This window comes from Pimephales promelas, chromosome 10 (assembly GCF_988280905.1).
Source record: "Pimephales promelas chromosome 10, fPimPro1.hap1.1, whole genome shotgun sequence".
NCBI lineage: Eukaryota > Metazoa > Chordata > Actinopteri > Cypriniformes > Leuciscidae > Pimephales > Pimephales promelas.
In genome coordinates this window covers 2,202,941-2,225,654 of record NC_142778.1, presented here as the reverse complement: position 1 = coordinate 2,225,654, position 22,714 = coordinate 2,202,941, and the positions used below count along the sequence as shown (strand labels likewise).

The 22,714-nt window shown below is 40.6% G+C and overlaps 2 protein-coding genes across 5 annotated transcripts in view; one reads left to right on the top strand and one right to left on the bottom strand.

The window, feature by feature from the left end:
- Nucleotides 1-22,714, top strand: part of bmp16 (bone morphogenetic protein 16) — a 115,619-nt gene that overhangs the window by 18,103 nt on the left and 74,802 nt on the right. The gene's annotated exons all lie outside the window — the stretch shown is intronic.
- st3gal4 (ST3 beta-galactoside alpha-2,3-sialyltransferase 4) overlaps nt 1,289-22,714 on the bottom strand; it is a 57,956-nt gene continuing 36,530 nt past the window's right edge. For all 4 annotated transcript variants that reach the window (XM_039647631.2, XM_089135266.1, XM_039647630.2 and 1 more), the window contains exons 10-11: nt 2,842-2,994; nt 1,289-1,633 (exon numbers count right to left, since the gene is read on the bottom strand). In XM_039647631.2, coding sequence (XP_039503565.2) covers nt 1,544-1,633; nt 2,842-2,994 — 243 coding nt within the window. In that variant the 3' untranslated portion in view covers nt 1,289-1,543. The remainder of the gene's footprint in view (nt 1,634-2,841; nt 2,995-22,714) is intronic.

Genomic DNA, 22,714 nt, shown 5'->3' with positions numbered 1-22,714 from the left:
AAGACCAAGACCGAGACCAAGTCGAGACGCAGACCAAGTCTCCAAATGAATCCATTCTGCAACTTTTAAATACATAATTAAATTTAAAAACAAAACTAAATTATAAGCTTAAGTGCAGGATCCGAAAGTTTTGTCGCTATGGTAACACACACACACACACACACACACACACACACACACCTGCAGTTGGCGGTGTGCTCAAAGTCATCTGTCGGTTGTGCAGTTACCCAAAATCTCCTGAATGAAGTTAAAACCCATCATGTCACTGATATGCGTTTTACTAAATATTAATACATCAAAAACTGTACATGATATTTGTTTTTTAAATCAAGTGATCAAAGTGCTCGTTGCCGCTGCGATCAGTGGCACGGATACGGTGTTTTCTCGCGGGGCTCGCGCACACCGCACTGTCTTCGCTATATCGATCTGAGACAGCGAGACCTAGACAAGACCGTCAAGGCCGTGACCACGTAAAAGTGGTCTCGAGACATACATCACTAAATGCAGCCTGCAATTATGGGTCTGATTTTTGAAAGCCATTGGTGCATGGTTTGCATCATTCATTTGAATGACACCAAAAGTTCACATCTCACAAGGTACTGTTTGCTGGATTGGGCTGCCGAGTCCAAATGAGGCCTTCCAATCTGGCAGTGTATTCGGGCACTGACAAATCTCCAGATGTTCCTTCCTCTGTGAAGCTCTGAGTAATAAATATGACTCAAAAAAAAAGGCAGCTCCCCCAAATTCAAGTAGAAACCATATCCATAAAGCAGAAAGTGAACATACGGCCATCATGTACATGTGATGTGCTTCAGTGCAAGCATTTAGTCTCCCTGTAAACAGAGCTCGCTCACACTGTCATGTAGATGAATCGCCCTCTTCAGGCTGTGCCAGGTATTGCCACAGATATTCGGGGATGACACAATCACATATGCTCAAAAATTGGGTTACACTTTATTTTAAGGTGTAATATTAATGAACTACATGTACTTACTGTAGGTTTAGGGTTTGGTTGAGGGTAAATTGCATGCAATTATGCATAATTATTACTATGGTAAGTACATGTGTTACCACAAATTGTATCTTAAATATAGAATCTCTAAACTGAAATAGGCTCACTGTAAAAGTTTAGATGATACTTCTAAGTGAGTTCATTACATTTAACTTTGAACATGAGGACATATAGGAGACACGTGTGAGATCACTAGGATCTTTTTCTAAGGAGAAACAAGAAACAGGAGATATATACATCTCCATTTATTCTCCATTAAATATTACCAATGAAAAACAAGATTTAATTTAATTTTATTAAATACTAATGAGGTTCACAAAATATCTAGTGGTGATTTTTAAAAATCAAAAAAATCAAATAAAAATCATGAAAGGAAAAAAAAAAATCATTGTTAAAAAAAAAGACCAAAGTGTGGAAATCACATAGAAATGCAGCGTGAGAGCTGGAAATAAGGCTTGTGTGAAGTCCGAAGATGAGGATATTGTTTCTGGTGTTGTATTTACATGCACTCGTGTATGTTCATGTTGGGTGTCAAGAATGAGGATGAAGACATAAAATGGCCCCCTGGTCTTCCAGTCTCTTCAGGAGTTGACCCTCTTGGTTGAGATCGTGGTAGGAATTCTGAAACAACAAGGACATCCAGTAAAGCAAAGCAATGTTACACCGTCTTAGAAGAAAAGGTTCAATATAAAAGGGTTCTGTCAGGCAGATCATGGGATCATTATATAGAATTAGGTTTAATTCATCAATTTGTTTTAAAGGAGTAGTTCACTTTAAAAAAAAAAACATTTGCTGATAATTTACTCACCTTTCACTTACTTTCTTCAGTCGAAAAGAAATTAAGGTTCCAGGATTTTCTCCATATAATGGACTTCAATGGGAACCAAACGGTTCAAGGTCCAAAAGAGAGTTTCAGTGCAGCTTCAAAGGGCTTTAAACGATTGCAGTTGATGAATAAGGCTCTTATCAAGCGAAACGATCGCTCATTTAATAAATAAATAGCAAAGTTTAAGTTTTATAAGCTCAAATGCTCGCCTTGCTCTGTTCTGTGATGCACGTTCGTAACTCTCCTGTTCGAACTCGTTCATCAAAATGAACAAATCTTATCCCGAGTCAATTCGTTCGTTGAATGAACCAAATGACACGAAAAAAGATTTGTTCATTTTGATAAACGAGTTCGAACAGGAGAGTCACAAATGAACTTATAAAACTTAAACTTTGTTATTTATTAAATGAGCGATCGATTTTCGTTTGATAAGATCCTTATTCATCGTCTGGAATCGTTTAAAGCCCTTTGAACAGTTTGCACTGACCTTGAACCGTTTGGTTCCCATTGAAGTCCATTATATGGAGAAAAATCCTGGAATGTTTTCATCAAAAACCTTAATTTCTTTTCGACTGAAGAAAGAAAGAAATGGACATCTTGGATGACATGGGGGTGAGTAAATTATCAGCAAAAGATTTTTTTAAAAGTGAACTACTCCTTTAATTCATTGGTACCACTTTTTTTCGATTGTACACAATAGCAACTTTGAAACTACGCCAACTAGCAGTCATAGAGTATTAGTAGACTGATGATTAATATCTGCTAACAGTTTAATGTGATGCTCCTCAACAGACATTCAACTGATCATAAGTAATGTCTTTTTCTACTAACCCTAACCCTAACAGTCTACTAATACTCTAATGAGTTGACATGAATTTGCAAAGTTAATTATAGTCAGATGAATGTCTGTTGTGTTAGCAGATATAAAGCAGAACGTCTACTAATACTGAAGTGGACTATCGAAATACAGCCCAGTTTTTTTGTTTTAATTACAAAAACCAACCTTCATGGACTTCATTGTTTCTTTTCCATAATAGTGTATGGGCTGTTTCTGGTTTCGGAACTCTGGATATCCGAATCCAGCGACGTGCACAACGTCACAGTAGTTTAATGCCACAAACACTGCCAGAATACCAGTGGTGGGATGGACTGGTTTCTGACGGAGAAACAGAGGAAGTGCAGTTTAGATAACGTCTGTTTAATAGTGTTTGTCCTCCTGCAGGGGGCGGCTGAACACAGCTTTAACTTTCCTATGAATACTTAAAGGGATAGTTCACTTTGAAATTAATTTTTGGTATGTTTTAGCTTACCTCAAGGGCGTCCAAGATGTAGGTGTCTTTGTTTCCACAGTATTTTCCATTTTGATATTTTTAGGTCAAACCGTTCTTGTCTGTCAGTCATATAATGGAGGTCTATGGTCACCACCTTAAAGAGCATGCACAGAGAAGTCCAAATTAAACATGATTTAATGACTTGTAAATGTAAGTACACATTGATGGCCTAAGACACGAAACGAGTGGTTTGTGTGAGAAAATGAACAGTATTTATATCGTTTTATATCGTAAGTACTCTGAGGGCGTGGGTGCTTTATGGCTGTGTATACAAGAGGTAAAACGATATAAATACTGTTCATTTTCTCACACAAACCACTCGTTTCGTGTCTTAGGCCATCAATGTGTACTTACATTTACGAGTCATTAAATCATGTTTAATTTGGACTTCTCTGTGCTGCTCTTTGAGGTGGTGACCATAGACCTCCATTATATGAATGACAGACACGAACGGTTTGACATAAAAATATCAAAATTGAAAATACTGCGGAAACAAAGACACCTACATCTTGGATGCCCTCGAGGCTGCTAAAACATATCAAAAATTAATTTCAAAGTTAACTATCCTGGATTTTAGCCCAAGTTATCTATGAATCTATAACCAACTTTTTTCTATGCAAATAAGTCCAATCAAATGCTGTCTCTCCACTAAGGTCCACCAACGACCGACCGTCATAGCCATTATGTCTGCACAAACCTTAATAGGACGTACGTATGTGAACATCGGACAGAACATTTTTATGAGGTTTTAAACTTCTTCTCATTTTATAAGCATTGTAAAATCGTCGAACACGCACCTAAGCTGGAATAAAACCAATGCCATAAATCACATAAGATGTATTCGCTGTGAACTTTTGCCAGAAATTACCTTTTGCATGTTGGAAAATGTCTGCTTAGTGGAACGCTGTGGAAAGTAATGCATCTTGGCTTTTTCCAGCCGTGACTGCTTAAGTTGCATCTTTCTCTCTTTTTCCAAGTCATTAGCTTTTCCGCATTGCTCCATGATTTCCGCAGCTACTGATCCGTTCAGTCCCACACAACATATCCTCTCTAAACACCAGGGGCGGCTCGCCCATAGAGGGCGCTGGGGCGCCGCCCTCCCTCCGACCTGTCTGTCTGTTTTTTTAATATATATTATAATTTATAATTTTGAAAAATAATCAATGTTAATCATATGCTAATAATGGTTTTACTTTGAAAAGTGTTTTGAACTCACCAGAATGATATTTGCATTCACTTTCGTTACTTTTATCATGTTGGTGTAGTAGTATAGCCAATAGGCTGTCTTCTCAGGGCGCCAGTTCGCTCAGCCCCACAGTGCTGGAATTTAAGCCAATAGTTCCCCGGTTGCTATGCAAAAAAGTTTATATTTCGCCAATCAGCGTCGTCAAATTTTATGGTTTGGGGGCGCTGAAAATATCGCCCACAGTATCAGACTAGGGGAGTGCACCGTGCACGCGCACCACGGGACATTTTTTTTACCTCAGATGAGAGCAGAATGGCAGCGTCAGTGACGTCGAGTGGAAATAATGTAAAGTAAGTCGTGGGAATTGACCTGTCTGTCTCTGTCACTCACTCACTCACTCACTCACTCACTCACACACACATAAACACTGTTTCACACACATTTGATATTAAAATAGTTATAGGAATATTAATACCTGTGTGTTTGCTTTGTTTTTGATGTTTTTAAGTTCTGAGCTAGATTACTGTGTTTCATACTAGTTAAAATCAACTTTCTTCTCATACTTGGGTGTTACCCTCAAGAATGTTGTCCCATCCTCTCTTTCAGAGCCTTTTCTCTCTCTCTTTCTCTAGTATCAACACATTGTTATCCATTATCCAATTGTCAATTTGTCAAAAATATGTAATCTACAGCTGGGGATTGATTAAACTAGATTGTTGTATTATCTATTATTTTTTGTATTACCTATATTATAATTAGGGGCCAAGCACCGAAGGTGCGGAGGCACCTATTGTGTCTGTGCCGGTTCTTATTATTATTATTAGGGGCCAAGCACCGAAGGTGCGGAGGCACCTATTGTATCTGTGCCGGTTCTTATTAGTGGTGCTTGCAAAGCAACACTATTGTTATCCTCCATACTTATTAATCTTTTTTTTCTTCCACACAAAACTTCGGCGCGCTACTCCTCCCGCAGCTTTTGTCACAGACTCATGAGAGTGGTGTCAAATCGACCGGCTCGTTTAGGAGAGGTGTGCTATGACTTTTCTAAGAGATCGGGTGTACGATGTTCGCACAGCGGACCGAAAAGCGGCCAAAAAAGTCCCATTGACTTACATTGGGGATTTTTCAAAAATTCAAATCCCAACTGTCACTTTCTCACAGACACAAAAGGGCCTGACAGCCCTGCTGTCAGGCAGACGTCTCTCTCTCCCTAGGAGGATTTAATTTATCAAGCAGCCAATGAGTAATGGCCTAAAATCTTCATAGCCACACCATAGCAACCAGTTACAGCACCCTAGCAACCGTGGGCAATAGGCACGAGGCCGCAGGCCTCGTGCCATACTAAATAACTCTATAAAAACTCTATAAAAACTCATTTTAGAGACTAAATAGTAATCATCTGTTAAAAAATACACGCCGACATCACAGACCCCTGATTGAGGCGTCAAATTGTGCGGATTATTGAGGAGAGGTGTGCTGTGACTTTTCGTAGCGATCGGGGGTACGGTGTTCGCCCCAGGGGCAAATCATTGGGTAAAAAAGTCCCATAGACTTTTAGTGTTTTTCCTACTATGGTAAATTGCATAGGGATTTTGTATTGAACATAGCTCTGGATCACAGTGTCATAGAGACAAGGGGGCGGGCTCATTTTACTCAGACGACCAATCAGTCTCTCAGCATCATTGTGAAGCTATTAAGCCACGCCCTAGCAACCATTTAGAGCACCTTAGCAACAACTCCCATAGACTTCCATTAAAAGAGATCAAAGGGATATCTCAGGATATAAGTGTCATAGAAACATGAGGGTGGGCTCGTTTGACTTGGGCCAGCAAACAGCCAATCCTGAATCACCTCAACAATTTCTGGCCATGCCCTAGCAACCATTGTAGAGCACCTTAGCAACCAAAATCCAAAGAGGGATATCTTCCATTCTGAATGTCATAGAGGCATGGGAGTTGGTTTATATCATTCATACTGACAAGCAGCCTTTGGAGTTTCATGATTGACAGCTACCAAGCCACTCCCTAGCAACCAAAAAGAGTACCCTAGCAACCATTTTGCAAGGCCTACATCTCTTTATCAGAACATCGTATAGAGATGGGGGTTGGTTTATACATTCACATTGACTTTGGAGCTTCATGATTGGAAGCTGCCAAGCCACTCCCTAGCAACCAAACAGAGTACCCTAGCAACCATTTTGTAACAGCTATATCTCAGCATCAGAACATTGTATCACGATGGGGGTTGGGTCTTTTGACTCATGCTAGCACATAGAACTTTCAAAATGCTAAACATGCTAGCTGTGAATAGCTACATGCTAATATTGATTAGCTAAGTGCTAAATCATGCCATGAACAATATAAAAACTCTATAATAACCATATGTGAACACTACCAACCACCTAGTAACACCATAGCAACCACCCAGAATACCATAGCAACCACCTAGCAACACCCTAGCAACCACCAAGAATACCCTAGCAACCACCTAGCAACACCCTAGCAACCACACAGAACACCCTAGCAACCGCCTAGCAACACCCTAGCAACCAACCAGAACACCTAGCAACACCCTAGCAACCACCCAGAACACCCTAGCAACCACCTACCAATACCCTAGCAACCATCTATAACACCCTAGCAACCACCTAGCAACACCCTAGCAACCACTCAGAACACCCTAGCAACCACCTAGCAACACCATAGCAACCACCCAGAACACCCTAGCAACCTCCTAGCAACACCCTAGCAACCACACAGAACACCCTAGCAACCACCTAGCAACACCCTAGCAACCACCCAGAACACCCTAGCAACCACCCATAACACCCTAGCAACCGAGCGAGCTTTTTGCCACTGCAAGCACCACTTCACATTTTCCTCTGGAAATGTACATTCTAGTTATTAGGGGCCAAGCACCGAAGGTGCGGAGGCACCTATTGTATCTGTGCCGGTTCTTATTATTATTATTATTATTATTCTTCTTCCGACTGGGCGTCTATGGCAGCCCATAGACCGGTTTGCGGGAAAGTTGTTTTGGTTTGACATTCTGATAGAGGACAGTCCCAACTTTAAATACACCAATTTTGGTGTCTCTAACTCATTCCCTCTAGCGCCACCAACTGTCCAAAGTTTCACTTTTATTATGCTAATAACTTTTGAACCGTAAGGCCTATCAACAAAATTCTTTTTTCCTCTTGTTCCTGAGCTCATGCCGATTCGATCGCACCATATGACGTCATTTTCCGTCATAAAAAAACGGCCGCCATTTTGAATTTTCCAAAAAACCTACTTTTGCGAACTCGTCCTAGACGGTTTGTCCGATTTTCACCAAAATCGCACCGGATCATCTCCAGGCAGTGCTGACAAAAAGTTATGGAATTCAAGATGATTCGAATAACCGTTTTCGATAAACGCGTAAACAAAATTTACGTAGCGCTTGCGAAAACAGACGTGAGGTTGTATCTCCGCAACGCTTACTCGTTGTCACACCAAACTTGGTACGTGTAATCACAAGCATGACCTGAGGCTACGTGCTGCGTTTCGGCGCAGCGCCACCTAGTGGTCCGGAGATATGAAAAATGGCTATTTTTGCTCGTAACTTCTGAACGGTTTCTCCAAAAATCAAAAACTTGGTCTCGTTAGATTCAGGGCGTCATGCCGAGTCGACCGATATCCAATTTTCCCAGATCGGCCATTTTGGCTGTCGGCCATTTTGAATTATGTGCTAAAATGCTGTATTTTTTGAACGCATGAACGAATTGTTACGAAACTCGTTATGGGTCATCAGTACGATGCCCTGAAGGAGCCTGAGAAGTTTCGAAACAGCGCCACCTAGTGGTGAATTGTTTTATTCAAACGCTTATAACTTTGGGTGTGGTACACTTATTTTCACGGGAGTCATATTTTTGAGGTCCTGAATCGTTGCCGAGTCCAACGATACCAAATATGTCGGGTTTTGTCTCACGGATGGCGTAGCGTAGCGATTTAGCGCGAAAAAAACACTTGGCGATATCTTCAAAACCGCTGTTCCGATCGAGACGAAACCACCGCCAGAAACACGGAATCATAGCTTGTTAACCATACGCTAATGCCCAAATGCGTAAATATTGATAGTAAGGGGTAGTAAAATTCAAACAAAGTCATGTGTCAGTCATTTTTTACGTGTTTTTTCATATAAATGTTTATAACTCGGAAGTAAATTGAGATATTTGCACCAAAATCGACACACATATGTATGGGGTCACTCTGAGGACACATAAAAAAAATTGTGGGACTGAGCCTCTTGGTGGCGCTATAATAGAACAAAACGTGAAATTCCCATTGACTTCAATACAGTTTTGTGAAATACAATGCTATACTAAACAAATGCTTTGGTCTAACATTACGAAACTCAGTGTGTGCCATAAGCAGCATGCCCTGAAGGTACTCAAAAGATTTTGAGACAGCGCCACCTGTTGGTCAAAAGTTATAATTAATTTCTGAGAACGCTAATAACTTTTGAATAAATTTGCCTATTGCAATGAAACTGATCTTAATAGATTCCTTGGGTTATGCCGAAAACATAGATATCAGGTTTTGCATAATCAGCCAAACTTCCTGTCCGCCATCTTTATTTCTTTGAAAAACCTTCTTTTTCGAACTCCTCCTAGACCGTTTGTCCAATTTTCACGAAAATTGAATCGTATCATCTCCAGACGGTGCCAAATAAAGGTTATGGATTGCGTGACGATAGACAAAACCGTTTTCGTATACCACAGCATCAAATTTGAGGCATGCTGCCAAAATGACTATTTAGGCTTTATCTCTGCAATGCCTTCACATTTTGACACCAAACTTTGCATGTGTCATTGTCACCTCACTCTGACCACATCACATCTATTTTGTAACTGCGCCACCTATTGTTCGAAAGTGATAACCCATTAAATCATATTATAAGTTAATGTTTATGTGATTTTCTTAGCCATTTGCCCAAAGTTCTCTCAAAATGCCCTTAATTGCTCCTTGCTGCAGTTGGTCTGCCACTCCTTGCCATTTTGGCATATGTTGCCGCTTCTTGCGCTTGGCCCCGGTAATGGCTGCTTGCAGCTATATTTATTATTATTATTATTCTTCTTCCGACTGGGCGTCTATGACAGCCCATAGACCGGTTTGCGGGAAAGTTGTTTTGGTTTGACATTCTGATAGAGGACAGTCCCAACTTTAAATACACCAATTTTGGTGTCTCTAACTCATTCCCTCTAGCGCCACCAACTGTCCAAAGTTGCACTTTTATTATGCTAATAACTTTTGAACCGTGAGGCCTATCAACAAAATTCTTTTTTCTTCTTGTTCCTGAGCTCATGCCGATTCGATCGCACCCTATGACGTCATTTTCCGTCATAAAAAAATGGCCGCCATTTTGAATTTTCCAAAAAACCTACTTTTGCGAACTCGTCCTAGACGGTTTGTCCGATTTTCACCAAAATCGCACCGGATCATCTCCAGGCAGTGCTGACAAAAAGTTATGGAATTCAAGATGATTCGAAGAACCGTTTTCGATAAACGCGCAAACTAATTTTACGTAGCGCTTGCAAAAACAGACGTGAGGCTGTATCTCCGCAACGCTTCATCCTATTCAGACCAAACTTGGTACATGTCATCACAAGCATGACCTGAGGCTACATGCAGCGTTTCGGCGCAGCGCCACCTAGTGGTCCGGAGATATGAAAAATGGCTATTTTTGCTCGTAACTTCTGAACGGTTTGTCCAAAAATCATAAACTTCATCTCGTTAGATTCAGGGCATCATGCCGAGTCGACTGATATCCAATTTTCCCAGATCGGCCATTTTGGCTGTCGGCCATTTTGAATTATGTGCTAAAATGCTGTATTTTTTGAACGCATGAACGAATTGTTACGAAACTCGGTATGGGTCATCAGTACGATGCCCTGAAGAAGCCTGAGAAGTTTCGAAACAGCGCCACCTAGTGGTGAATTTTTTTTTTCAAACGCTTATAACTTTGGGTGTGGTACACTTATTTTCACGGGAGTCATTTTTTGAGTTCCTGAATCGTTGCCGAGTCCAACGATACTAAACATGCTGGGTTTCGTGTTACGGTTGGTGTAGCGTAGCGATTTAGCGTGAAAAAAACACTTGGCGATATCTTCAAAACCGCTGTTCCGATCGAGACGAAACCACCGCCAGAAACACGGAATCATAGCTTGTTAACTAAACGCTAATGCCCAAATGCGAAAATATTGATAGTAAGGGGTAGTAAAATTCAAACAAAGTCATGTGTCAGTCATTTTTTACGTGTTTTTTCATATAAATGTTTATACCTCGGAAGTGAATTGAGATATTTGCACCAAAATTGACACACATATGTATGGGGTCACTCTGAGGACACATAAAAAAAATTGTGGGACTGAGCCTCTTGGTGGCGCTATAATAGAACAAAACGTGAAATTCCCATTGACTTCAATAGAGTTTTGTGAAATAAAATGCTATACTAAACAAATGCATTAGTGTAATATTACAAAACTCAGTGTATGCCATAAGCAGCATGCCCTGAAGGTACTCAAAAGATTTTGAGACAGCGCCACCTGTTGGTCAAAAGTTATAATTAATTTCTGAGAACGCTAATAACTTTTGAATAAATTTGCTTATTGCAATGAAACTGATCTTAATAGATTCGTTGGGTTATGCTGAAAACATAGATATCAGGTTTTCCATAATCAGACAAACTTCCTGTTCGCCATCTTTATTTCTTTGAAAAACCTTCTTTTTCGAACTCCTCCTAGACCGTTTGTCCGATTTTCACGAAAATTGAATCGTATCATCTCCAGACCGTGCCGACTAAAAGTTATGAATTGCACGATGATAGACAAAACCGTTTTCGTATACCACAGCATCAAATTTTAGGCATGCTGCCAAAATTACTATTTAGGCTTTATCTCTGCAATGCCTTCACATTTTGACACCAAACTTTGCATGTGTCATTGTCACCTCACTCTGACCACATCACATCTATTTCGTAACTGCGCCACCTATTGTTCGAAAGTGATAACCCATTAAATCATCTTATAAGTTAATGTTTATGTGATTTTCTTAGCCATTTGCCCAAAGTTCTCTCAAAATGCCCTTAATTGCTCCTTGCTGCAGTTGGTCTGCCACTCCTTGCCATTTTGGCATATGTTGCCGCTTCTTGCGCTTGGCCCCGGTAATGGCTGCTTGCAGCTATATTTATTATTATTATTCTTCTTCCGACTGGGCGTCTATGGCAGCCCATAGACCGGTTTGCGGGAAAGTTGTTTTGGTTTGACATTCTGATAGAGGACAGTCCCAACTTTAAATACTCCAATTTTGGTGTCTCTAACTCATTCCCTCTAGCGCCACCAACTGTCCAAAGTTTCACTTTTATTATGCTAATAACTTTTGAACCGTAAGGCCTATCAACAAAATTCTTTTTTCCTCTTGTTCCTGAGCTCATGCCGATTCGATCGCACCCTATGACGTCATTTTCCGTCATAAAAAATTGGCCGCCATTTTGAATTTTCCAAAAAACCTACTTTTGCGAACTCGTCCTAGACGGTTTGTCCGATTTTCACCAAAATCGCACCGGATCATCTCCAGGCAGTGCTGACAAAAAGTTATGGAATTCAAGATGATTCGAATAACCGTTTTCGATAAGCGCGCAAACTAATTTTACGTAGCGCTTGCGAAAACAGACGTGAGGCTGTATCTCCGCAACGCTTACTCGTTTTCAGACCAAACTTTGTACGTGTCATCACAAGCATGACCTGAGGCTACATGCAGCGTTTCGGCGCAGCGCCACCTAGTGGTCCGGAGATATGAAAAATGGCTATTTTTGCTCGTAACTTCTGAACGGTTTGTCCAAAAATCAAAAACTTGGTCTCGTTAGATTCAGGGCATCATGCCGAGTCGACCGATATCCAATTTTCCCAGATCGTCCATTTTGGCTGTCGGCCATTTTGAATTATGTGCTAAAATGCTGTATTTTTTGAACGCATGAACGAATTGTTACGAAACTCGGTATGGGTCATCAGTACGATGCCCTGAAGGAGCCTGAGAAGTTTCGAAACAGCGCCACCTAGTGGTGAATTTTTTTTTCCAAACGCTTATAACTTTGGGTGTGGTACACTTATTTTCACGGGAGTCATATTTTTGAGGTCCTGAATCGTTGCCGAGTCCAACGATACCAAATATGTCGGCTTTCGTCTCACGGATGGCGTAGCGTAGCGATTTAGCGCGAAAAAAACACTTGGCGATATCTTCAAAACCGCTGTTCCGATCGAGACGAAACCACCGTCAGAAACACGGAATCATAGCTTGTTAACTATATGCAAAAGCCCAAATGCGTAAATATTGATAGTAAGGGGTAGTAAAATTCAAACAAAGTCATGTGTCAGTCATTTTTTATGTGTTTTTTCATATAAATGTTTATAACTCGGAAGCAAATTGAGATATTTTCACCAAAACTGACACACATATGTATGGGGTCACTCTGAGGACACATAAAAAAAATTGTGGGACTGAGCCTCTTGGTGGCGCTATAATAGAACAAAACGTGAATTTCCCATTGACTTCAATACAGTTTTGTGAAATACAATGCTATACTAAACAAATGCTTTGGTCTAACATTACAAAACTCAGTGTGTGCCATAAGCAGCATGCCCTGAAGGTACTCAAAAGATTTTGAGACAGCGCCACCTGTTGGTCAAAAGTTATAATTAATTTCTGAGAACGCTAATAACTTTTGAACAAATTTGCCTATTGCAATGAAACTGATCTTAATAGATTCCTTGGGTTATGCCGAAAACATAGATGTCAGGTTTTGCATAATCAGCTAAACTTCCTGTCCGCCATCTTTATTTCTTTGAAAAACCTTCTTTTTCGAACTCCTCCTAGACCGTTTGTCCGATTTTCACGAAAATTTAATCGTATCATCTCCAGACGGAGCCGAATAAAAGTTATGGATTGCGTGACGATAGACAAAACCTTTTTCGTATACCACAGCATCAAATTTGAGGCATGCTGCCAAAATGACTATTTAGGCTTTATCTCTGCAATGCCTTCACATTTTGACACCAAACTTTGCATGTGTCATTGTCACCTCCCTCTGACCACATCACATCTATTTCGTAACTGCGCCACCTATTGTTCGAAAGTGATAACCCATTAAATCATCTTATAAGTTAATGTTTATGTGATTTTCTTAGCCATTTGCCCAAAGTTCTCTCAAAATGCCCTTAATTGCTCCTTGCTGCAGTTGGTCTGCCACTCCTTGCCATTTTGGCATATGTTGCCGCTTCTTGCGCTTGGCCCCGGTAATGGCTGCTTGCAGCTATATTTATTATTATTATTATTCTTCTTCCGACTGGGCGTCTATGGCAGCCCATAGACCGGTTTGCGGGAAAGTTGTTTTGGTTTGACATTCTGATAGAGGACAGTCCCAACTTTAAATACACCAATTTTGGTGTCTCTAACTCATTCCCTCTAGCGCCACCAACTGTCCAAAGTTGCACTTTTATTATGCTAATAACTTTTGAACCGTAAGGCCTATCAACAAAATTCTTTTTTCCTCTTGTTCCTGAGCTCATGCCGATTCGATAGCACCCTATGACGTCATTTTCCGTCATAAAAAAATGGCCGCCATTTTGAATTTTCCAAAAAACCTACTTTTGCGAACTCGTCCTAGACGGTTTGTCCGATTTTCACCAAAATCGCACCGGATCATCTCCAGGCAGTGCTGACAAAAAGTTATGGAATTCAAGATGATTCGAAGAACCGTTTTCGATAAACGCGCAAACTAATTTTACGTAGCGCTTGCGAAAACAGACGTGAGGCTGTATCTCCGCAACGCTTCATCCTATTCAGACCAAACTTGGTACATGTCATCACAAGCATGATCTGAGGCTACATGCAGCGTTTCGGCGCAGCGCCACCTAGTGGTCCGGAGATATAAAAAATGGCTATTTTTGCTCATAACTTCTGAACGGTTTCTCCAAAAATCAAAAACTTGGTCTCGATAGATTCAGGGCGTCATGCCGAGTCGACCGATATCCAATTTTCCCAGATCGGCCATTTTGGCTGTCGGCCATTTTGAATTATGTGCGAAAATGCTGTATTTTTTGAACGCATGAACGAATTGTTACGAAACTCGGTATGGGTCATCAGTACGATGCCCTGAAGGAGCCTGAGAAGTTTCGAAACAGCGCCACCTATTGGTGAATTGTTTTATTCAAACGCTTATAACTTTGGGTGTGGTACACTTATTTTCACGGGAGTCATATTTTTGAGGTCCTGAATCGTTGCCGAGTCCAACGATACTAAACATGCTGGGTTTCGTGTTACGGTTGGTGTAGTGTAGCGATTTAGCGCGAAAAAAACACTTGGCGATATCTTCAAAACCACTGTTCCGATCGAGACGAAACCACCGCCAGAAACACGGAATCATAGCTTGTTAACTATATGCAAATGCCCAAATGCGAAAATATTGATAGTAAGGGGTAGTAAAATTCAAACAAAGTCATGTGTCAGTCATTTTTTATGTGTTTTTTCATATAAATGTTTATAACTCGGAAGTGAATTGAGATATTTGCACCAAAATTGACACACATATGTATGGGGTCACTCTGAGGACACATAAAAAAAATTGTGGGACTGAGCCTCTTGGTGGCGCTATAATAGAACAAAACGTGAAATTCCCATTGACTTCAATAGAGTTTTGTGAAATAAAATGCTATACTAAACAAATGCATTGGTGTAATATTACAAAACTCAGTGTGTGCCATAAGCAGCATGCCCTGAAGGTACTCAAAAGATTTTGAGACAGCGCCACCTGTTGGTCAAAAGTTATAATTAATTTCTGAGAACGCTAATAACTTTTGAATAAATTTGCCTATTGCAATGAAACTGATCTTAATAGATTCCTTCGGTTATGCCGAAAACATAGATATCAGGTTTTCCATAATCAGACAAACGTCCTGTTCGCCATCTTTATTTCTTTGAAAAACCTTCTTTTTCGAACTCCTCCTAGACCGTTTGTTCGATTTTCACGAAAATTGAATAGTATCATCTCCAGACCGTGCCGACTAAAAGTTATGAATTGCACGATGATAGACAAAACCGTTTTTGTATACCACAGCATCAAAATTTAGGCATGCTGCCAAAATTACTATTTAGGCTTTATCTCTGCAATGCCTTCACATTTTGACACCAAACTTTGCATGTGTCATTGTCACCTCCCTCTGACCACATCACATCTATTTCGTAACTGCGCCACCTATTGTTCGAAAGTGATAACCCATTAAATCATCTTATAAGTTAATGTTTATGTGATTTTTTTAGCCATTTGCCCAAAGTTCTCTCAAAATGCCCTTAATTGCTCCTTGCTACAGTTGGTCTGCCACTCCTTGCCATTTTGGCATATGTTGCCGCTTCTTGCGCTTGGCCCCGGTAATGGCTGCTTGCAGCTATATTTATTAGGGGCCAAGCACCGAAGGTGCGGAGGCACCTATTGTATCTGTTCCGTTTCCTATTATTATTATTATTCTTCTTCCGTTTCTGACTTGGCGTCTATGGCAGCCCATAGACCGGTTTGCGGGAAAGTTGTTTTGGTTTGACATTCTGATAGAGGACAGTCCCAACTTTAAATACACCAATTTTGGTGTCTCTAATGCATTCCCTCTAGCGCCACCAACTGTCCAAAGTTTCACTTTTATTATGCTAATAACTTTTGAACCGTAAGGCCTATCAACAAAATTCTTTTTTCCTCTTGTTCCTGAGCTCATGCCGATTCGATCGCACCCAATGACGTCATTTTCCGTCATAAAAAATTGGCCGCCATTTTGAATTTTCCAAAAAACCTACTTTTGCGAACTCGTCCTAGACGCTTTGTCCGATTTTCACCAAAATCGCACCGGATCATCTCCAGGCAGTGCTGACAAAAAGTTATGGAATTCATGATGATTCGAATAACCGTTTTCGATAAGCGCGCAAACTAATTTTACGTAGCGCTTGCAAAAACCGACGTGAGGCTGTATCTCCGCAACGCTTACTCGTTTTCAGACCAAACTTTGTACGTGTCATCACAAGCATGACCTGAGGCTACGTGCTGCGTTTCGGCGCAGCGCCACCTAGTGGTCCGGAGATATGAAAAATGGCTATTTTTGCTCGTAACTTCTGAACGGTTTGTCCAAAAATCATAAACTTCATCTCGTTAGATTCAGGGCGTCATGCCAAGTCGACTGATATCCAATTTTCCCAGATCGGCCATTTTGGCTGTCGGCCATTTTGAATTATGTGCTAAAATGCTGTATTTTTTGAACGCATGAACGAATTGTTACGAAACTCGGTATGGGTCATCAGTACGATGCCCTGAAGAAGCCTGAGAAGTTTCGAAACAGCGCCACCTAGTGGTGAATTGTTTTTTTCAAGCGCTTATAACTTTGGGTGTGGTACACTTATTTTCACGGGAGTCATCTTTTTGAGTTCCTGAATCGTTGCCGAGTCCAACGATACTAAACATGCTGGGTTTCGTGTTACGGTTGGTGTAGCGTAGCGATTTAGCGCGAAAAAAACACTTGGCAATATCTTCAAAACCGCTGTTCCGATCGAGACGAAACCACCGCCAAAAACACGGAATCATAGCTTGTTAACTACATGCAAATGCCCAAATGCGAAAATATTGATAGTAAGGGGTAGTAAAATTCAAACAAAGTCATGTGTCAGTCATTTTTTACGTGTTTTTTCATATAAATGTTTATAACTCGGAAGTGAATTGAGATATTTGCACCAAAATTGACACACATATGTATGGGGTCACTCTGAGGACACATAAAAAAAATTGTGGGACTGAGCCTCTTGGTGGCGCTATAATAGAACAAAACGTGAAATTCCCATTGACTTCAATAGAGTTTTGTGAAATAAAATGCTATACTAAACAAATGCATTGGTGTAATATTACAAAACTCAGTGTGTGCCATAAGCAGCAGCCCTGAAGGTACTCAAAAGATTTTGAGACAGCGCCACCTGTTGGTCAAAAGTTATAATTAATTTCTGAGAACGCTAATAACTTTTGAATAAATTTGCCTATTGCAATGAAACTGATCTTAATAGATTCCTTGGGTTATGCCGAAAACAGATATCAGGTTTTGCATAATCAGGAAAACTTCCTGTCCGCCATCTTTATTTCTTTGAAAAACCTTCTTTTTCGAACTCCTCCTAGACCGCTTGTCCGATTTTCACGAAAATTGAATCGTATCATCTCCAGACCGTGCCGGCTAAAAGTTATGAATTGCACGATGATAGACAAAACCGTTTTCGTATACCACAGCATCAAAGTTTAGGCATGCTGCCAAAATTACTATTTAGGCTTTATCTCTGCAATGCCTTCACATTTTGACACCAAACTTTGCATGTGTCATTGTCACCTCACTCTGACCACATCACATCTATTTCGTAACTGCGCCACCTATTGTTCGAAAGTGATAACCCATTAAATCATCTTATAAGTTAATGTTTATGTGATTTTCTTAGCCATTTGCCCAAAGTTCTCTCAAAATGCCCTTAATTGCTCCTTGCTGCAGTTGGTCTGCCACTCCTTGCCATTTTGGCATATGTTGCCGCTTCTTGCGCTTGGCCCCGGTAATGGCTGCTTGCAGCTATATTTATTATTATTATTCTTCTTCCGACTGGGCGTCTATGGCAGCCCATAGACCGGTTTGCGGGAAAGTTGTTTTGGTTTGACATTCTGATAGAGGACAGTCCCAACTTTAAATACACCAATTTTGGTGTCTCTAACTCATTCCCTCTAGCGCCACCAACTGTCCAAAGTTTCACTTTTATTATGCTAATAACTTTTGAACCGTAAGGCCTATCAACAAAATTCTTTTTTCCTCTTGTTCCTGAGCTCATGCCGATTCGATCGCACCCTATGACGTCATTTTCCGTCATTAAAAAACGGCCGCCATTTTGAATTTTCCAAAAAACCTACTTTTGCAAACTCGTCCTAGACGGTTTGTCCGATTTTCACCAAAACCGCACCGGATCATCTCCAGGCAGTGCTGACAAAAAGTTATGGAATTCAAGATGATTCGAATAACCGTTTTCGATAAACGCGTAAACAAAATTTACGTAGCGCTTGCGAAAACAGACGTGAGGTTGTATCTCCGCAACGCTTACTCGTTTTCACACCAAACTTGGTACGTGTTATCACAAGCATGACCTGAGGCTACGTGCTGCGTTTCGGCGCAGCGCCACCTAGTGGTCCGGAGATATGAAAAATGGCTATTTTTGCTCGTAACTTCTGAACGGTTTGTCCAAAAATCATAAACTTCATCTCGTTAGATTCAGGGCATCATGCCGAGTCGAGTGATATCCAATTTTCCCAGATCGGCCATTTTGGCTGTCGGCCATTTTGAATTATGTGCTAAAATGCTGTATTTTTTGAACGCATGAACGAATTGTTACGAAACTCGGTATGGGTCATCAGTACGATGCCCTGAAGGAGCCTGAGAAGTTTCGAAACAGCGCCACCTAGTGGTGAATTGTTTTATTCAAACGCTTATAACTTTGGGTGTGGTACACTTATTTTCACGGGAGTCATATTTTTGAGGTCCTGAATCGTTGCCGAGTCCAACGATACCAAATATGTCGGGTTTCGTCTCACGGATGGCGTAGCGTAGCGATTTAGCGCGAAAAAAACACTTGGCGATATCTTCAAAACCACTGTTCCGATCGAGACGAAACCACCGCCAGAAACACGGAATCATAGCTTGTTAACTATATGCAAATGCCCAAATGCGAAAATATTGATAGTAAGGGGTAGTAAAATTCAAACAAAGTCATGTGTCAGTCATTTTTTATGTGTTTTTTCATATAAATGTTTATAACTCGGAAGTGAATTGAGATATTTGCACCAAAATTGACACACATATGTATGGGGTCACTCTGAGGACACATAAAAAAAATTGTGGGACTGAGCCTCTTGGTGGCGCTATAATAGAACAAAACGTGAAATTCCCATTGACTTCAATAGAGTTTTGTGAAATAAAATGCTATACTAAACAAATGCATTGGTGTAATATTACAAAACTCAGTGTGTGCCATAAGCAGCATGCCCTGAAGGTACTCAAAAGATTTTGAGACAGCGCCACCTGTTGGTCAAAAGTTATAATTAATTTCTGAGAACGCTAATAACTTTTGAATAAATTTGCCTATTGCAATGAAACTGATCTTAATAGATTCCTTCGGTTATGCCGAAAACATAGATATCAGGTTTTCCATAATCAGACAAACGTCCTGTTCGCCATCTTTATTTCTTTGAAAAACCTTCTTTTTCGAACTCCTCCTAGACCGTTTGTTCGATTTTCACGAAAATTGAATAGTATCATCTCCAGACCGTGCCGACTAAAAGTTATGAATTGCACGATGATAGACAAAACCGTTTTTGTATACCACAGCATCAAAATTTAGGCATGCTGCCAAAATTACTATTTAGGCTTTATCTCTGCAATGCCTTCACATTTTGACACCAAACTTTGCATGTGTCATTGTCACCTCCCTCTGACCACATCACATCTATTTCGTAACTGCGCCACCTATTGTTCGAAAGTGATAACCCATTAAATCATCTTATAAGTTAATGTTTATGTGATTTTTTTAGCCATTTGCCCAAAGTTCTCTCAAAATGCCCTTAATTGCTCCTTGCTACAGTTGGTCTGCCACTCCTTGCCATTTTGGCATATGTTGCCGCTTCTTGCGCTTGGCCCCGGTAATGGCTGCTTGCAGCTATATTTATTAGGGGCCAAGCACCGAAGGTGCGGAGGCACCTATTGTATCTGTTCCGTTTCCTATTATTAGGGGCCAAGCACCGAAGGTGCGGAGGCACCTATTGTATCTGTGCCGGTTCTTATTATTATTATTATTATTATTCTTCTTCCGACTGGGCGTCTATGGCAGCCCATAGACCGGTTTGCGGGAAAGTTGTTTTGGTTTGACATTCTGATAGAGGACAGTCCCAACTTTAAATACACCAATTTTGGTGTCTCTAACTCATTCCCTCTAGCGCCACCAACTGTCCAAAGTTTCACTTTTATTATGCTAATAACTTTTGAACCGTAAGGCCTATCAACAAAATTCTTTTTTCCTCTTGTTCCTGAGCTCATGCCGATTCGATCGCACCCTATGACGTCATTTTCCGTCATAAAAAAACGGCCGCCATTTTGAATTTTCCAAAAAACCTACTTTTGCGAACTCGTCCTAGACGGTTTGTCCGATTTTCACCAAAATCGCACCGGATCATCTCCAGGCAGTGCTGACAAAAAGTTATGGAATTCAAGATGATTCGAATAACCGTTTTCGATAAACGCGTAAACAAAATTTACGTAGCGCTTGCGAAAACAGACGTGAGGTTGTATCTCCGCAACGCTTACTCGTTTTCACACCAAACTTGGTACGTGTTATCACAAGCATGACCTGAGGCTACGTGCTGCGTTTCGGCGCAGCGCCACCTAGTGGTCCGGAGATATGAAAAATGGCTATTTTTGCTCGTAACTTCTGAACGGTTTCTCCAAAAATCAAAAACTTGGTCTCGTTAGATTCAGGGCGTCATGCCGAGTCGACCGATATCCAATTTTCCCAGATCGGCCATTTTGGCTGTCGGCCATTTTGAATTATGTGCTAAAATGCTGTATTTTTTGAACGCATGAACGAATTGTTACGAAACTCGTTATGGGTCATCAGTACGATGCCCTGAAGGAGCCTGAGAAGTTTCGAAACAGCGCCACCTAGTGGTGAATTGTTTTATTCAAACGCTTATACCTTTGGGTGTGGTACACTTATTTTCACGGGAGTCATATTTTTGAGGTCCTGAATCGTTGCCGAGTCCAACGATACCAAATATGTCGGGTTTCGTCTCACGGATGGCGTAGCGTAGCGATTTAGCGCGAAAAAAACACTTGGCGATATCTTCAAAACCGCTGTTCCGATCGAGACGAAACCACCGCCAGAAACACGGAATCATAGCTTGTTAACTAAACGCTAATGCCCAAATGCGTAAATATTGATAGTAAGGGGTAGTAAAATTCAAACAAAGTCATGTGTCAGTCATTTTTTACGTGTTTTTTCATATAAATGTTTATAACTCGGAAGTAAATTGAGATATTTGCACCAAAACTGACACACATATGTATGGGGTCACTCTGAGGACACATAAAAAAAAATTGTGGGACTGAGCCTCTTGGTGGCGCTATAATAGAACAAAACGTGAAATTCCCATTGACTTCAATACAGTTTTGTGAAATACAATGCTATACTAAACAAATGCTTTGGTCTAACATTACGAAACTCAGTGTGTGCCATAAGCAGCATGCCCTGAAGGTACTCAAAAGATTTTGAGACAGCGCCACCTGTTGGTCAAAAGTTATAATTAATTTCTGAGAACGCTAATAACTTTTGAATAAATTTGCCTATTGCAATGAAACTGATCTTAATAGATTCCTTGGGTTATGCCGAAAACATAGATATCAGGTTTTGCATAATCAGCCAAACTTCCTGTCCGCCATCTTTATTTCTTTGAAAAGCCTTCTTTTTCGAACTCCTCCTAGACCGTTTGTCCGATTTTCACGAAAATTTAATCGCATCATCTCCAGACCGTGCCGACTAAAAGTTATGAATTGCACGATGATAGACAAAACCGTTTTCGTATACCACAGCATCAAAGTTTAGGCATGCTGCCAAAATTACTATTTAGGCTTTATCTCTGCAATGCCTTCACATTTTGACACCAAACTTTGCATGTGTCATTGTCACCTCCCTCTGACCACATCACATCTATTTCGTAACTGCGCCACCTATTGTTCGAAAGTGATAACCCATTAAATCATCTTATAAGTTAATGTTTATGTGATTTTTTTAGCCATTTGCCCAAAGTTCTCTCAAAATGCCCTTAATTGCTCCTTGCTGCAGTTGGTCTGCCACTCCTTGCCATTTTGGCATATGTTGCCGCTTCTTGCGCTTGGCCCCGGTAATGGCTGCTTGCAGCTATATTTATTATTATTCTTCTTCCGTTTCTGACTTGGCGTCTATGGCAGCCCATAGACCGGTTTGCGGGAAAGTTGTTTTGGTTTGACATTCTGATAGAGGACAGTCCCAACTTTAAATACACCAATTTTGGTGTCTCTAATGCATTCCCTCTAGCGCCACCAACTGTCCAAAGTTTCACTTTTATTATGCTAATAACTTTTGAACCGTAAGGCCTATCAACAAAATTCTTTTTTCCTCTTGTTCCTGAGCTCATGCCGATTCGATCGCACCCAATGACGTCATTTTCCGTCATAAAAAATTGGCCGCCAT